The sequence below is a fragment of the Brachyistius frenatus genome, unplaced genomic scaffold (genome assembly GCF_029030835.1).
Source record: "Brachyistius frenatus isolate BFR_SWC_R1_liver_20210118 unplaced genomic scaffold, ASM2903083v1 Contig_157, whole genome shotgun sequence".
Classification (NCBI taxonomy): Eukaryota; Metazoa; Chordata; class Actinopteri; family Embiotocidae; genus Brachyistius; species Brachyistius frenatus.
The window spans coordinates 120,520-138,966 of NW_027210756.1; the positions used below are offsets into that span (position 1 = coordinate 120,520).

General features: G+C 39.5%; 1 protein-coding gene across 4 annotated transcripts; it reads left to right on the forward strand.

Annotated features, from left to right (window-relative positions):
- The first annotated feature begins 402 nt into the window (after positions 1–402).
- On the forward strand, positions 403–18,235 carry pld2 (phospholipase D2). 4 transcript variants are annotated; one of them, XM_069716403.1, is made up of 24 exons: positions 403–753; positions 4,693–4,853; positions 4,942–5,069; positions 6,193–6,335; positions 6,490–6,583; positions 6,899–6,964; positions 7,054–7,112; positions 7,217–7,462; positions 7,538–7,681; positions 7,778–7,861; positions 7,986–8,064; positions 8,162–8,272; positions 8,376–8,585; positions 8,714–8,870; positions 8,964–9,082; positions 9,453–9,566; positions 11,336–11,440; positions 12,182–12,270; positions 12,569–12,682; positions 13,384–13,430; positions 13,717–13,851; positions 14,877–15,030; positions 15,348–15,465; positions 15,595–18,235. In XM_069716403.1, exons 2-24 carry the CDS (start codon positions 4,721–4,723, stop codon positions 15,817–15,819), a joined length of 2,874 nt encoding a protein of 957 aa, XP_069572504.1. In that variant the 5' UTR covers positions 403–753; positions 4,693–4,720; the 3' UTR covers positions 15,820–18,235. The 4 variants fall into 4 exon arrangements, with proteins under 4 accessions (XP_069572504.1, XP_069572507.1, XP_069572505.1 ...); XM_069716406.1 differs by lacking the exon at positions 403–753 and adding an exon at positions 802–987 and having other exon boundaries at positions 4,698–4,853; XM_069716404.1 differs by lacking the exon at positions 403–753 and adding an exon at positions 898–976.
- The last annotated feature ends 212 nt before the right edge of the window (positions 18,236–18,447 follow it).

The following is an 18,447-nucleotide window of genomic DNA, read 5'->3' on the forward strand; positions in this document are numbered from 1 at the left end:
TTATTTTTAATTTTTATGAAAGACGGTTGAGAAAGTTAATACGGTTTGCTTCAGAAATACAAAAAGATTTCTAAGAAACATATCAGAATTTAATTTGATGTTTAGACAGTTGTGCAATCCTGTATTTTCCTTAATAACTTTCATTTTGAAACTTCTAACCGGAAGTGTCGCGACATTTTACGTAAATTACGTCATACAGACAAATAACGACCACGTTAGATTCAGACTCTGTCCTCCCTGTCCTCCCTACATTCCTGTGTGTGTGTGTGTGTGTGTGTGTGTGTGTGTGTGTGTGTGTGTGTGTGTGTGTGTGTGTGGGGGGGGGGGGGTGTTTTCCTCTCTGGCGCCCAGTCTGAACATGTCCTGTCAGCGTCCATGATTTGTCTCCTCTCACTCAGTTTTATGAACAAAGTACTTACCTCCTCTCTACAGCTGCACATATGAGAAACGGCTTGACACGAAGTAACGAATTGTCATTAATTTGAGGAAAAAACAACAACAAAGTACATCCCCGTTTTAACTCTCTTGTGACCCAGCTGCAGAAACACTTCCACATTTTCCCTCACATTGTCCCACTGGACAAGCCAATGGGAGGGACTAAAAGAGTACATCACCTCCGGAGAATACAAATGAACTATCGCCCGAAACACTGGCTGGAATCGGATGAAACATGACTTGAAGCCTGAATGAATAGTTTTTTCTTTCTCCTGCTTGTGGACTAGCTGTCGCTTCGTGCCAGGAGCTGAGCTGAAAGTAAGTACGTTTTTGTTTTGGTTGGGTTTTTTTTTAAGGCCTAAGTCTGGACGCACATTTCACTCTGCTTTGAGTTGTCGCAGTGGTGTCGTGTGAGGAATGGATCCAGCTGCAGATTTCACAGCACCGTGGCAAACAAATACCCAGATCCTGTCGGTGTGAGGTGTAAACGCCGTCATGGCTTTCGCCAGGTGACTTTTTCGGCCCAGTTTTGTGGACTGAGGTACAGTTTGGGTGAGGAATGCGGCTTTGTCGGAAAAAAACAAACCAAAAAAAAAAAAAATACCCCAGGGGATGGGTGGATACGTCAAAACTTAACCCTCAGCATTTTTTTTTTTTTTTTTTTTAACCTGCTCAGCCTGCGTTGTCCGGATTGTTAAATGGACTTTACAGCAAAGTGCTTCTGTCGTGTGATAGAAGTGTCTCTTACAGATTCAGATAAGAAAACTTAATCATGGGTCAGGAGCACGCATGCATCCAAACTGTCAACCCCCCTCCCTCTCTCTCAAATCGTAGCCACAAATGCTGGTTTTTCCCGGAAGATTGTGTTTTACACTGTCTGACTCTTTGTTGGATTAAAAACGTGGTGAAACCAGTTAAGAAAAAAAGAAAAAAAAATCGCGACACTGCTAATTTGCGGAAATCTCGATGTGCATCACAGCAGACACGAGTTGAGTCAGCGGTGTTATTTTTAGTCACGAGGGTATTCATGATAAATTCTATCAATGGGTTGAACCATTCAGAGTCTGCTGACATTTATTTGGCTCAGTGTGTTCCATATGTTTCTTAAAGAAGTTAATCATACAAAAATATGCAAAACACACACTTTCTCCTATTGGATGGAATACGTATTTGTGTAGGGCAGATCAATTTATCAAAAGTCACCTTTTTCACCTATTGCATGCTGCCACTATGGGCAGATGCAGAAATGCTTCATGTGTAATTTCCTTGGCTTAATGACATTTTAGCGGATTTTTTTGTGATCCACTTTTAATTCTCGTTTGAGGGCTACTTCGCGCATTTTATTTTATATTATAATGTAATTGTTTTAATTGTTTCATGGGTAGTTTACATGGTCATTGCTTTACTTATTGTGTTACTGGATTCAAAAGCTTGTTAAATTTTCTAGTTTGTTTTGTTTTAATGGCTTCTTTTTGTGTGAACTTTATCATTTAAGTTTAAAAAAGTGCTATATAAATGAAGATGGTGATTATTATTATTATTCTGTAATTTCGATCATAATATAAACTTAAAACAGAAATTTAAATGCCTCGGATCATTTAATGACTCGGATACAAGATATGTCTTATCGTGGTAGCTTTACAAAAATGAAAAATAAGTTATGAAACTGAGGGCGCATGCCAACTTAATCCTCTATGCAACAGTAGCTTTCTTTGAAAAGAAGTTGAATGGCCTCACTCTTAAAGGTTAGTCTGGCTTTGTCAGAGTTGCTCTACTTCTTGTTGCCACACCCAGTTATGATGCCCAGTTATGATGTAAGCGTGTGTATCATCTTTGCAGGACATGAGAGGTGGTTCACTAGAGGTCAGCAGTAAAAACAAGAAAGTTGCTCTTTAAATGTCTTATGTGGATTGTTTTAAATGTGATTGGGTGACAACTTTTTAATTATTCTGATGGTATGTTTTGTTTGTAGAAATATTAGACAATATCACAATGAAAACCGGCACCGTCTGTGTGTTGCTTGATCACTGGCCTTGTCTTTGCAAGAGTCTTCATCTGCATTCCCTTTGTTTCAGCCTGTTGTCACTTTTTGATACGACAACCGGGAGTCACCGAGGTCATAAATCTCCAAATCTAATTTATAGTCGGCTACAGGAGCTTTAAGTCTCTCATGACCTTGTTAGCCACTTCTGTTGGCAGCACTGATCCTGTGTTGGTGCTTTTGTGAGATTAAAAACTCCACAAAACTGCTTAGTGTGTAAAATGCGGCATGGTTTGCAGTAATGCCGTCCCCTGTTGGTCAATCTGTCTGAAGCTGCAGAGCACCCTGAGTCAGTACAGGGAAGTATATGAATACAGAGGTAACCTGAGTAGATAATGTAGACAAAGTTTCTCCCCAACAGAAAGATGATCTTGTTAGGTCGTCACTAGTTTTCTCTATCTTGAAGGGTAAACAGAAAATATCAATATTCCTTGGTCGGTTGCAATAATTAAGTCTAAGTTTAATTTACATGGCTCAATGGCTTCAAAGGATCTCGGTTTCTAAGTGTTAATGACAACATAGAAGTATGGAAAATGTGCAGGAGTAGCTGAAATTAATTAAAATCAGTCTTTCGCATAGACTTTTCCTGTGACTAAAATGTCTCCTGTTGTTCCTTGGGAAGCAGGTGGTGAAGATCAATTCTAATGGGAATTAAGTTCACCACCAGATTGTTGTGAACGTCCCTAATAATTCTTATAAATACAACAAAGATGTAATTAAAAAATATGATATTTGTTATGAGGAAAATAACTGAGATATCAGCATCATTATATCAACTGCAGTTGTACAGTGCATAAACAAAGTGGGCTGGTTTGCACCTCTTTGTTTTAGTATTTCCGTGACATTGATGTTTTAATGTGGTTGTTCTTTGTGTTTGTAAAGTGTGTCGGGACCATGTTCCAAAGTGAATTGATAACAGAGCCTTTACTTCATAGATTATGACCCCAAAATCCAGTATTTTGACTGTAACAAACCTATGGGTGTTATGTTTAAAAGGTTTATTTGAGACAATAAATAAACTGCTCAAATATGCGGATGTTTTTTGACTCAGTGTTGGCTGTGTTAAGTTGAACTACGTCTGTAACGAGCTTAAAGGAAACTTGTGGCATCTGTGGTCACCACTGAGTGCTATAACAGGAAATATCAATACTGCAATCATTTATGAAATTATTTTATTCTTATTGTCATTCTCCAAGTCTTCTGATACTGTCAGTAGACTTTAGTTTGTACAGTACAGATAATCTTCCCACCTTCAGTATCCCTCCTGCCTTTAACATTTTTTTTTTTTATGAATCAGGCTCCTGTTCAGTTTCTCTTGTTCTTATTCAATCACATTTCCCAAAATGTTTAAGATATATTTGTGGTCCTTATGCTTCATCCTCATCTACATTTAAAACTCTCTCTGTTTCACTCACACTCACATACGCACCCTCTCCCTCCCTCTCTGTTCCCTTGTTTCCCAGGTAACAATCAGCCATTCAAAGACCATCTGCCCACACACACACACACACACACACACACACACACACACACACACACACACACACACACACACACACACACACACACACACACACACACACACACACCATAGAAAAGGTTTCAGACACACCCTGTTTTTCTCAATGGTAGCTGCGTCCTGAACGTCTTGTGTGTCGCACTATCGATGACTTGATCAACATATAGATGCCACAAGACATCTGCGGCGCATGAAGGCTCTGTGTTTTTGGCATTTTGATAGCGGTACTTCATCTTGAATGAGTTGTACTTTAGTCCTTCCTGTTGTGTTATCAGGATCATGTCACCCTCCTCAACGATGAGATTCACTTCCTGCTGTCACTGTCAGATTATTTCAGTACCTCCACAGACTTTTAACAACATCAACCAATTGTGTTGCATGTTTTGTGGCTACAGTGGTTTGTGGTTCTGATGGCTTAAAAACTGCTTATTCTTTTTGTGTTGCTGTTGATGCTGCTACAGAAGATAACCAGTGAAACTGTTACAGCAACTGTTACTACTTTAAAAAATGCGGCTGTTTTGAAGTCACATCATCAAATACCAAATACTGTGACTTTAAATTCTTAATCTGCTGTGGTCTGTAGGGACTGCTCTCAGTATTTAGTTTTCTCATGCGTGCCAGCGTGAAGCACGTTATTTATGCTTAACGCTGAGATTATGCAAAAACTCATGACTGTTTTCTTTTGTCTTTGCACCAGGGCAGCCGGCACTTACATCAACAGCACAATGGCCAGTCCAGAGGATGTGATCGAGCCACTGGCTGAGAGCTCAGCTGCCCAAAACCTGGGCAGAAGGCGTTTCTCGCACGACCTCTACAATCTGAGTCCAGATGAGATAGACGGCCTCATGTCGACCAGTGGTAAGGGAAAAAAAAAAAAGGAATAGAGAAGATCTCCTGACTCTGTCAGAAAACTTTCATTAAAATGTCCCAATCTTCTAAATCACAGACGGCCGTCCTTTCCTTGTGGTGCATCATCTTCCTGAAATAAAAGAAGCAGGTGTACCTTACTTGATCCCTGGTACTCCTATTACATGCAGAGTGGACAACACAGAGAAATACACCACTCGCTCAAAGGTACATCTGTAAAATTATCTTAGTATTTATGGAAAATCATTTACAGTTTTTCTTTTAGAGTTGTAATATATTTGTAGAGAGCTTCATATGAGTCTGAAAGCACATACCTTTATTCCTAATTAGTCTCCATAAGAATCATGTCAAAACACACATAGATCCTATGATCCTGATCACCCTTTCACATCTGATCGCAGTTATTTTACAGCTTGGCTGAAGTTAAACTTGACTGTACTTTGCCATAATAAAATCATATATCAGAGCAATTTGAGTAATAAAACTACACATTACACTTTACTGCTCACTATTTCACGTCCAAACAATCTACTGTCACTTTGTTGTGTCCTGGTTGACCTGCTACTGGGATGTTTGAACTTTAACAGTTCAAATTAACTGATTAACTTTAGTCAGAGTGTAACAGATGAGTATAGTGTGGAGCCTCAGTAGCCTAATCCTACAAAACATTTTAGTGGTCAGGAGACCACTCAATGACTATGACACACATGCACACACTTAAATTTCCACATAGTTATTTATATTAAAAAGCTCAAGATCATTTGTTTTATTCTGTACAAAGCAAATCACTTAAAACACATTAGTATTTGTATCAACTGTGATATATTTGCATGGCATTTTTTGTATATTTTTACAATGTCTTAGTATTCTCAGGCTATGATTTACTTCCCACAGTCCAAAGACATGACTCTGAGCTGAATTGGAAACTTAAAATTGTTTTTTTTGTGGTTGGGTTTTAAACAAGTCTATACATTATCCATATTGTCTAAATTACTTCCTGGTTCAGCTTTCATCTACTGCACTGCAGGTTGACAAAGGACAGCTGTAATTGACATCGTCCTCTTAAGATAAAGAAGTAGCTATTGGTGTTAGATGAGATGACAAGATGTGAATAAAAAGCTCTATTTAAATTGGAATATTTGACTCTCAGTGAGATAAGAAATTTGTGTGATACAGTCAAAAATTAAGTAAGTGAATATTTAAAAACAAAATCAGTAAATGCTTTTCTGTGCGTTGATTATTATTATTATTATTATTATTATTATTATTATTATTTTTTAATGTTTTCCGTTTGAAAGTTATGTTGATCATTTAAATAACACCCCTCCAGGTCAATGTTGGAACCCTATACACGGTGCGGCTAACACACGGACCGTTCCACTGGACAGTGAAGAGGAAGTACAAGCATTTCCAGGAGCTGCATCGAGACCTTTACAAGCACAAGATGATGCTTCACTTGCTGCCTCTGGGAAGGTCGGTGTACACAGTCTGTTTATCTCAATCATGCAAATCAACCTCTCACTCCCAGACATGTGCAGCTTGAAATATGAGTGAGGGATTGGTTTGAGTTTTTATTATGGGATCGCTGGAGCGCTGAATATTTTGAATATGCAAATTTCTCTCCAAGATTTGCAAAGGAGAGGCAGCAGCTGAGAACTATGTTGGAGGAAATGCCCAGCCTGCATGGCACTGAACGGACCAGAAGAACCTCCAGCAAAATGGTATCAAATAAGCCAATCAGATACAGATATACTGTGTACAATACATTCAGTGAAAAGATTTTGTACAAAGTATTTTATTTAAACGAGAAGATTTTGAATGAACTTCATATAATGGGAGAAAAAAAAAGAAACAATTTTGTTTTTTTTCCCTTTTTTTGGCTGATTAATGCATTCGTTTATTTTGTTACATACTGATGAGCCAAATATCAGATATTCTCTTAATATTACAAGGACATATTGTATATGTTTAGGGTGGTGACACCCTGTCATTTTCAAACTTGGCAGCTATTTTAAGTGTCTGTTTTTCTGATGCAGAAATACCTTGAGGAGTACCTGAATGGTCTGCTGGAGAACACATTCTGTAGGAACGACCACAGCATGGTAAACACCTGAAGACAAAGACACACCTGTATAGATACAAAGTGGATGTCTTGTATTATGGTTACATTGTCTCTGTCTTTTTTTTCCAGTTGGATTTCCTCTCTGTTGGTGCGCTCTCCTTCGTCAGTGATCTCGGACCTAAAGGCTTGTAAGCAAAACACTTGAGGCCATCTGGTTGTGTATGGGTGTGCAAGTGGAGAGATGACTCCCTGCATGACAGAGGTTCATCAGGCCATATGTAAACTTTCTCAGGGAGGGACCAATCTTCAAGAGGTCGGGGGGTCATCGTATCCAAGGCCTGAACTGCATCGGTCATCATCAGTTCTGTTTCCGCTGGTCCCGCCGCTGGCTGGTGGTGAAAGACTCCTTCCTGATGTACTTGGACCGAGACAATGGCAACATTAACTTTGTGCTGCTGTTCGACCCGGAGTTCAAAGTGAAAGTGGGCCGGGCTTACACGGACACCAAACATGGAGTCTGCATTGAGAACTTCGCTCGGTAGGTCAGCTTTGTGTTTACATATGCTCTGAGAATTGTGTTTGTGACACATCTATGGCCTGTTTGTTTTTGCAGGAGTCTGATCATCAAGTGCAACAGCTACAGGCAAACTCACTGGTGGAGTCATGAAATCAACCGGCTGGCAGAAACCTGCGATTTTCTCAAAGTGCAACGCTTCGAGGGCTTCGCTCCACCTCGGGAGAACACTCTCACTAAATGGTCAGTTGTGTAGTCTGTCTGATACTTACAATAACTGCTGTAGCTTTTTGTGTTAGCCTTCATTTAACTTTTGCCATTTATTGATACTGTTTGAAGGTACGTGAATGGAAGTGGCTACTTTGCGGACCTGGCTGACGCTCTCGAACAAGCCAAGGAGGAAATTTTTATCACAGATTGGTGGTAAGGTTAATAAATAAAAAAAGAATCTGTATTTTCTGATTTGCTGAACAAAAATTTCCATGTAACCTTTGACACTATTACTAATGCAGATGATATACAAATAGAGTTGGTTTTTTTCTCTCAGGCTCAGCCCTGAAATTTTCCTAAAGAGACCAGCAATCGATAACTACTGGCGGCTGGACGAGATACTCAAACGCAAAGCAGTAGGGACCGTCTCTGCCTAGTTCTTCTCTTTTTAAGGATTTAAATGATTTTCAATTGATTAGATGGCATCGCCTGTCTTTGAACCTTTTTCTTTAGGAACAGGGAGTCAAAGTGTGTGTCCTGCTGTTCAAAGAAGTGGAGCTCGCACTAGGCATCAATAGTGAACACAGCAAGAGGACTCTAATGAATATGCACCCAAACATCAAGGTCTGTCGCCGTGCTGCATAATTTGATATACAGAGAGCAGCTACACAATTAAACGACCTCATCTCACATTTTAATGTCAACTCTGCCCCCTGTGATCCGTCAGGTAATGCGACATCCTGACCACGTGTCATCTGTGGTCTTCCTGTGGGCTCACCATGAAAAGATGGTGGCCATCGACCAAACAGTGGCCTTTGTGGGGGGGATTGACCTGGCCTTTGGGAGGTGGGATGACAGCCAGTACCGGCTCACTGACCTGGGTTTGAGGGAGACGACCGGCAGCTTAACCGAGGATGAGACAAAGGAAGAAATTGATGTAAGAATGTGATCTTTTTAGCTTGTTAGTTGGCACTGATTGAGCACATATATGTTCAGGTCATGAATCACTGTGCCCTCAGTATGTCACACCCTGTGCAGACCCTAATGGATGTCTCTGTTAAACAGGGTAATGGTGTGGCTGATGTCCCAAAACCATCTGAACCAGATAAGCAAGCAGAGCAGAACCCGGATGATCTGACTGTTAACACGAAACTGTGGCTTGGCAAAGACTACAGCAACTTTATCAGGAAAGACTGGGTCCAACTGGACAGACCGTTTGAAGGTGCATTATCTAAATCTCCTCCAGTATCACATGCAAACATGCTGAGAGTGTCTGGGCAGGGAGATGAAAGGACTGCTTTTTATGTTTTTTCAGATAACATCGATCGTGCCCAAGTTCCTCGGATGCCGTGGCGTGATCTGTCTGCAGCTATTCATGGCAGAGCTGCCAGGGATGTAGCGCGCCACTTCATCCAGCGCTGGAACTTCACCAAGGTCAGACACGAAAGAGAGCTGCGTTTTATCTTTTTGACATGAATATCTACACGTCAGTGTGATTTTGGAAACATCCTGGGACATTAGTGCTATTCTGGAATCAGTTTCACAGAGGAGCCTACAGATAGCTTAAAGTAGCTTTTCCACATCTTTTGCTGCAAATATCCAAAGGAGTTATTTGGAGGTTTAAAAAAAAAAGTAAAATCATGGCTCATTTAAAGTCATCAAAAAGGGCCAAAATAATGTGAGACTTTTGTTGTCTTGTCCCACTTGGAATATGTAAGCTGTTCTGCTGTATATAACTTATATAGTAACTAATAGAATAAACTTAATTCAAATTAAATATATTTGTTTGTCTTGTCGTCTCCAGATCTTCAAAAACAAGTACAAGGACGACTTCTACCCTTACCTTCTTCCCAAGTCCCACTCTGTCGCTGACTCACTGTCATTCACCGTGCCCGGGTCCAAGAAAGCCAAAGTGCAGGTATTTATTCACACACACCCAGACACCCACACAGTTGGCAGATGAAGTCAGTATCTGTGCAACGCTTGTGCAAAAAGGTTGAGTAGGATAGATTACATTAGGAAAAAAGAAAAGGCTAAATGATGGATGTTTGCATGCTATGTGACTTCATATTTTGCCCCGTAAACAAGAGAGTAAAATTCTTGCATCAAGGTGCATATCTCAACAGATAAGGGTTGGTATGTTGCAATGCAAAAAAGACACACTGCATTTTTATTCCTTCTCATGCATGGAACTCACAACATTGGCAGGTTCAGTTGTCTAAGTAAGGTGGGGCTTTTCAGCATTCATCTCCTAAACAAAGGTTGTTCCTATTTGACGTTCAATAAATCAACCTTTCCTACTATTCACCGTGAATGGCATATCTGCTGCAGAACAGTAGCTAGTTGTAAACAAGCCCACCCAGGATTGAAGAGAGCACCAGAGATTGGCTTCACCCTAGAGCCTGGCAAGAAGCAGAATGCACTGCATAGAAAATCAACCCTGATTCTGGGGCAACATAGAAAACTACTGGAGATAGTGCCCAATGTCCATTTGGGAAACACAAAATACACATATCTTCAATGGGATTTTTTTAAATGAGGGATTTCATCTGGACATCAGGGTTGAAAACCTTGCTCTCCTATTTGTGCGAAAATAAATTAATTCATAGTCACATAATCATAGAGGGCACAGAAAAGTTTAATATTTTTGCATTTATAAGAGAAACCATACTTTTGGTCATCTCTACGGTATAATAGAAAAAATACTGAAATGACTTGAATTGAGCTAACAAAACTATTGCCAAAAGCACTCACTTCTACTCTGTGTTTTACATTGTGTCCCACCAGGTCAGATCTAGCAGGAAATCAGAAGGATATCTTTACACTACAACAAAGAGGCACTGTACTTGCCTTTTTTTATGCAGCTATTCAGTATTTAGTGTTTTTCGCCGTGGCAGATGGTGGAACACAACTAAAGCCTGTCAAACTAAATTAATTCCAACATATTTATCATGTTCAGTAAAGCCAGAGATAACTGCCAAGACAGAGAGTGGAAGCATCTTATTTGCAACGGGCTTCATGGGAGCTCTGGTCCAGATGATGAGAGACAGCAGCATTAGCAGCACAACTGGAAGAGTCGCTCTTAATTTAATTTGGAAATTATGCTAAAGATGCTACATATGATATGCACTGATCTGTTTTTGTGCAATAGAGAGCAGAATAATCCAAAAACCAAATGATAAACACAGCCCTGACATATTAACTAGTACATTTAAAAAGATTATGTAATCAACATCATATGCTATGGCTTCAGATTGTTCAGACAGAGTGTTGGTTGACAATAGCTTTTGCTTTTGGTGTGTGTATTTTCTTTTTCTAATGAGGGCAGTGGCTTGTAACTGTAGCCGTCGCTGCCCATTATGTTGCGCTAGCCTTCCTATCAGGTTTTGTTGCTGCTGCATTCAGGTTTCATTGCATCGGTGGTCACATTCTGTGTTAAACTGCAACAGGTGTGCTCCCTTTTTTTACATACTATCTACGTTCACCAAAATAAGCATCCTGTTAAGTTGTGTTGAAATAAATGTTGGAAGTGCAAGTAGATGTGACGTGTAGGACAAAAGCAGAGGTGTCATTGTATGATAGTAGGGCTCATATTGTTGGGAAAAACACAAAAGGCAAAATGGCACCTTTGAAAAATATATCATAAACAATGCTACTGTGTATCCAATGACAGTCTTTTTTTCTCAGGTGTTGCGCTCTGCTGATCGCTGGTCAACTGGAACCTGTGAGAACTCGATCCTTAATGCCTACATCCACACTATTGAGAACAGCGAGCACTACATCTACATTGAGGTAATACAGCAACACCTACTAGTACTTTATGGACAAAAGTACACCTTATAGCACAAACTGAAATGTTTTGTTTTGCATGTCAACATTCCTTCTGAATTGTTTCCGCTTACTGTGTGTTGGGCTCATTGGTTCTTTCGTGTGTTAGCAGTGATACAATCAAAAAAATGTCATTGTATTCTCAAATAGTTTAAATAGTATCGCATGTGAATGGGTTTCGATTTGTATACAAATATATATACAGTGAACCCTCGCTATAACGCGGTTCACCTTTCACGGTCTCGCTGCTTCACGGATTTGCATCGTGCATTGAAATCACATTACGACTATATGTAACGTAGATATATTTAATGTCCAGTTCTATCTATTTCAATTGTAAAATAAAGGTTACTACTTCACGGATTTCGCCTATCACGGTTTCTATTTAGAACATAACCCCCGTGAAAAACGAGGGTTCACTGTATACGTTTGAAAGAAACATAGCATTTGTTATATTTGTGCTAGTCAGTGATCAACTTTTGAAGTCAGCCTCCCCTTTATGTTTCTGCATGTGATGCTTCTTTATAGTACAAACTATCCGAAACATTTGTTTCTCATCACCGAGGGATTCTGTGGCCAAGGTGTGTCTAATTAGGTTTCATGAGTCCGAATGCACTCGTAGTTTGCGTCCTTCCTTGCCAGCTACCTACCCGCTTCGGTCCTCACCCCATACTGAGCCTCCATCTGCCTTCCCTCTGCCCTCAGAACCAGTTCTTCATCAGCTGTGCCGACGGGAAAACCGTCCATAATGGGATTGGTGATGCGATCGTGAATCGGATCCTGCGTGCGTTCAGGTCTGTTTTGAGTGTACATGCCAGATTTATGTGGCGCTGCATTCATTTTATATCCACACATTCTTGAACCCAGAGTTTCAAAGCATTTCATGAAATCAGTGCTCAAGGTGGATCAACGCGTGTTAAACAAAATAGCGAAGATCAGTGACATGTTGGTTGGGTGTGATGCATAACAAACATTTTAATGTGAAAGAAATCATAAAATAGAAATACAAGTGAGTGGTATAATCTGTATGTATTAATGTTTGAATAATACACTTGTAGATGGTGTACAATGTTGACATGAGTGTTTTTACAGAGAGCAAAAGAAGTACAGAGTGTTTGTGGTGGTGCCTCTTCTTCCTGGATTCGAGGGAGACATTACTGCAGGTGGTGGAAATGCCATCCAAGCTATTCTGCACTTCACTTACAGGTGAGAGCTTTTTCCTCCCATTATCATTCTGCACTCAGCCCACAGAGCATAACAAGCACTAGAACGTACGACAACCATAGGAAAACACAACCTCGAGCTTTCATCTGGCTCAAAGGTGTGTTTCCAATGACGCAGAGGTATAGCTGATATGGATTTTCACTAGCTCTGTCACTACTCATGGTTGTTGCTAACAAGATTTGGATCACTGGTTTCATTTTATTGCGACATTTTCATAGATTGTTTTATATGTTGATTCTGTGTGTTCAGTATACAGTATGTAGCTAATATAGACCTGATAAAGCCATATATTTATGTACTAAATGCAAAAGTTGAGAGTTTGCTCAGATTGAATTGAGACAGTATTCCTTTATTTGACTGTTGAGTATGGCAGAGGTTAGAAATAATTGTTTCTGTAGATTTTTTGATAAAAGTACATAAGATTATGAGTGTCTTATCAAATTAAAGCTGCATTAAGTATTGCTACATTATGGGACTACTTTGCTTGTTATTGAAGCCAGCACTGCTGTATTAAGTTTTCACTTTTTGTGTTCATCCATCAGAGTTTTATGAGCTGAATTTTCTCACTGAAGACATTCCGTTTACCCAGATGTTATTAGTTTATTATTTTTGTATCATGTATTATTATGTTATTGTCCTGTATTGTGTAAATTACATAATCTAATACATTTTCAATGTCCTAGGACCATGTGCCGAGGAGAGCACTCCATCCTCTCGAGACTTGGGGAATGTGAGTTTTCTGTCACTTATTTGGTTTGTTTCACTTCAAAAATCCACCTTGCATCACAAATTACCATCTGTTTCCACTCTAATGTGTGTTTTTCTTTCTCCTTCTGTTGCTCCTTTAAACTGAAGCTTCTGTTACTAGGTATCCACCCACCTGTCTCAATTTTCATACTGAACCTCTTTTCACATTCATTTTAAGAGTTCATGTGTTTATGTGAGCTTCTTAATATATCTTCAGAGTATTGTTGTATTATCTTTAGTGTCTAATGTTATTCTGACCTGCCCTGCAGTGAAGGACCAGTGGACGGAGTACATCACACTCTGCGGCCTGAGAACGCACTCCCAGCTCTCCCAGTCGCTTGTCACCGAGCTCATCTACGTTCACAGCAAGGCCCTCATTGCTGATGACCGCCGCTATATCATTGGTGAGTCACTGGCGGCAAACTCATTCAAAAACAGATGAGCATGCTGAATTTGAGTCAACACTGAGGTCCAGGACAAAAGAGCTAATCAGAAATCTCCATCCATGAATATCAGACATGCGATACAGATTAATGGCATCAGCTGAAATGTTTTGAACAGAATTGGGTTTAAAAATATTTTTTTTGTGGCTTTCAATGTATCTACGAAACTACAGGATAACTGAATCAATACACTGTAGCTCCAGGTTCATTGCACCCTTCACTGTGGTAAATAGAAAATATTTAAACAGATATTCTGAAAATATAAAACTAGGTGGTTGACATTTCATATTTAAGTAGGGTGAACGAAAGCACTTTGAGATTCTGGCATTCATTGAATTGTTTCAAAACCCTCAACATATGATTCTTAAAATTGTTGTGAAATCAAACCATATTCTGATGCAGATTATGTTTTTTCCTCTCACTTTATAGTTGTTTTTATTCTTAGTGGTGGAGTCCATCATTTCTGCTCTAGTTTAAATTTGTGTTTACACATACTTGATATCAACACCTCTCTCTTTTAACACCTCATTGGAACTTTTCTTTTTTAAATTACTGGTAATGCAAACCGATCATTTCCTGGTGCTGCTCCTACACATTAAAGGTATCCAGCTGGCGAAACATGGATGGCTTTTATTTTGAGGGATTTACCGAATATTAAATTGTGAAACTTATTTCATTTGACTTAAAGCTGTGTTGTGTTTGCCCGGGTTGAACTTCTACTACAAACCTTAAGTTTTGTAAGCTTTTTCTGTACTTTTTTGCACTTAATTCACAAATAATCCGACATCGTATGATATATTGTTTAAGCCTGTAACATTTCATTTCAAATCTATTTCTTAATACTTATACTTATTACACAGGTCTGAACTTAAAAAAAATCAGCAGTCATTCTAAATATAGCCAATCTCATCGGCTTCTGGTTTGACAAGAATCGTGCCTTTGAAAGGACAGATTGTAAATGTTTGTACTCCACGCTTGTATTCCAGGATCAGCCAACATCAATGACCGCAGCATGCTGGGCAACCGAGATAGTGAATTGGCAGTGTTTGTGGAAGATGAAGAGCGGGTCCCATCCGTCATGGGAGGAGAAGAATACCAGGCAGGACCACTCGCGCTGGCTCTACGCAAAGAGTGTTTCAGGTCAGGACAAAACACGTTACTACTGAGGTGACACTGTTAATGGCCCTAAACAATTTCTACCACTGGACTTGATACAGTGTATAACCCAGCTGCTTGTTAAGAAAAACAGAGAGTGAGTTTTCTATGTATTGTTGCATAGGGGTGTCAGCTACCAGGCAGCAACTCTAAAACCATTAAATTTACTGTATATTTTTGGTTTTACAAGCAGAAATAGTTTCATTACAGTTTTATTTTTATTCTGACAGATGCTTTCTGTTGTTTGAATTCACTTTGTTTGCTGAACTTTTGACTATTATTTAATTTTCCTGTTGTACCAGGGTTCTTGTTGGAGCTGCTTCAGACCCCAGTATCAATATCGATGATCCAATCAGTGATGATTTCTTCTTCTTGGTCTGGAATGAAGCTGCTAAACTGAACGCCACTATTTATGACAAGGTGAAGCAAGGGTGTATCATTATCATTACAACATTTATACCTTTTTAATCCTCACAATAGAAACATGCAGTTTCCATTTTCCTTGCCTTTCCTTTGTCCTCATTGGCTCGTCTGTTCTTTGGCCTCCAGGTCTTCAAATGCCTGCCCCAAAACATTGTCCACAACATGCGAGACCTGAAGGAGTACTCCAGCATGACGCGCCTCTACGACACAGACCCTGAGCAGGCCAAGGAGGAGCTGAAGGCCGTCCGAGGGCTGGTGGTCCACTTCCCCCTGAAGTTCCTGTGTGAGGAAAACCTGCTGCCCCCACTTGGCACGAAAGAAGGCATGGCTCCTGTAGGGCTCTGGACATAACCACAGTTCAGCCCACATCACTGCACAACAGCGAAACGGCTGCTGTACCACAAGTTCCTCCTCGTAATTTTGGATCACTAATATTCAGCACAGTACACTAAAGTAGTTACAGCACCGGCACTTGAGTGGGGAAGAAGACGTCACCTTAACACAAGTTATTTGACTGATGTTACTGCTATTTGTTATATCATATTTTTGACTGGCTATGAGCTAGTCGGAACATGATCACTGAAATGAATTTTTTACAATCAATAATAATCTTATAGGAGCAGTATATTAACCTGTACTGACCAGTTTGTTCACGATGGCAGAGCCAGCCTCATAACTTCTTCAGTGCAATCTGAACCGCAGGGCCAGCGATGTTGCAAAGCACACGTAAATTAATGTACGACTCAAGCGAGGATTGCAAGGTTGTATTGGAAATCAAGCATCTCGCATGATCTGGGAACATAGTGTACATTTATTGGTGCAAGATTTTTGGGTGGGTGGGTGGCTGTCTCCCTCTCTTTTCTCTCTCTCGCTCTCACTCGCTCCCTCTGAGGCTTCACCTCTCACTGCAGTTCCAGAAAATCTGTCAGAACATTTGTGGTTGTTATGGTGACGGATATAAAGAGATGACTGGATTGTAGCTGAAATAAAGATGGGATAGGGCAGAAAAGGGAGAGCGCTGATAAGAGGGATAACTTACTAAATCAGGATGGTGTACCAGAAAAGAGAAGGTAATATGTTTATTGGAGGACAGTCTTTCTCTGGAAGCAGAGTCATTTAAATATTTTTGGGGATGAATGGAAAGGAGGACAAGATAATTAAAGGTTGCTAGTGTAATTTACCCATTAATTGTTTCATTTTTTTTAAAAGTCACCATGACAACCAAGTGTATTATTTCACTGTGTTGTAAGTGGTATAGAACAGAACATTCCACCAGACCATTCCTCAGCTATTTCTGTGCCGTGTCCAGGTGCCATGAAGTGTCATGCATTTCTGCTCGCAGACAAAGGCATTTATTTCGGTGCATTTCATACAGCCATAACCTTATGACTGACTAGTGATATATTGTAGTGTTCACAGTTCCCACAGACTACTATTATTACCATTTTTGGGCATCATCACGTTATATTTTCATCTTAAAGTGTAAAGAGTTTCAGTTTTAGTTTTTGTTGTTTAGTTTTATTCTCTTGAAACCTGCTCGTTCCCTTTACCGAGCCATGAGTGCTGTTGAACCATCTGGAATTGTCATGCACTGGACACGTGTAACATTGGTGATGAAAGTAGAAAGGCAACCTGCACTCTTTTAAAAAATTGCCTGGACTGATTTTGAAAGATTATGTAATAATTCATCAGGGCATACAATAGATGTTTGTCCTCATTGACCAGGGTGAGGGTAAAATACATTTCTGTAATCTGAGATTTGGGCAAAACGATATAACTCGTTTACATTTTTACATGGTTCTCATTGCACAGAGTCAGATCAAGGTTGACTCTGTTCACCTGAGTTTTTAGAGAGCAACCAGCAGGAGGTCAGCATGTGAACCTTGTAAATGGGACCTTCTGTTTTATATTCTTAGCCTTTCAGTGGTGTTATTATCATACTTTGCAGTATGTGCAAAAAAAAAAAAACTGTCCTGTTTTTTTAAAGAGACAGTATAATAGATCACCTGGGATGGTGGATGGAGGAGCACCTTACCATAATTATGTACATAAACCAAAATCATCAGAAACTTGTTGAGCCTTTGACAGTCAATGAAATTGTGCAGACTTTTCGACATGCTTTTGATTCATGCCTACAAGTCCGCAACACTACCAAGGTGGTTTCAGTGCAAACTTGTCTGAATGTGACAGATGACGGGTGCCCCACGTGAACATCGCCTCGCTCTACACGAAGCACCTTTCATAGAGGAGCCAGTAAAACCATCTGTATTTAGAAATGGTGCTTTGCTGCCATCAGAACTGTTCACACTTTCCTTTGGGAGATATTTAAAGCCACTATGAGCCCTTGCACACTGGAAGCTGGGTATTACTTAGTCTCTTTCATACAGCACAAAATGGTTGCCTTAAGTGGTAGTCTTTGTTGTGGATTCTGCAAAAATGTCTGTGATATTCTGAGAAGTGACCTTATATTGTTTCTATTGTGGATTTTATTTTTATTGGACTAATTGTCAGCATAACCATGCATTTTTTATGAATTTATTATGTATTACTAATGGAAACTTTTATGTTTATCCCTGTTAATCACTATGTGAAAACCTTGTGTATCCAGATCTGTAGATCTAGCTTAGACTTACTGATTTGGGCTACTAACATTCAGGGGTAGAGAGGTCATAAATATTCTTACTTTATTGCTTAAACACTCATGAACAACTTTTAATTTAATGTATGTTACTTTTCTTCCTCAATAAAATTGTTTTTATGAAACTGAGGTGAATACGGTTTCTACTTTTACTTAAATTTGAAAAGTTGTCCTTCGCCAATTTCAATTATTCAAATCAAAATGACAGACTTCCAATGTATTATTTCTATAAGATTACACAGCATATTTGTACTATATCACTAAATGTAGGTGGCATATTCAAAGAAGATTTAATATGTACATATAAAGATAATGTTACATTTTAATCTAGCCTAATGGTA

Coding starts and splice junctions, on each gene's coding strand:
- pld2 (XM_069716403.1), top strand. CDS start 4,721: ATGGCCAGTCCAGAGGATGTGATCGAGCCACTGGCTGAGAGCTCAGCT. Junction 8,273..8,375: donor ATATGCACCCAAACATCAAG/GTCTGTCGCCGT, acceptor GTGATCCGTCAG/GTAATGCGACATCCTGACCA. Junction 13,431..13,716: donor CCTCTCGAGACTTGGGGAAT/GTGAGTTTTCTG, acceptor CCTGCCCTGCAG/TGAAGGACCAGTGGACGGAG.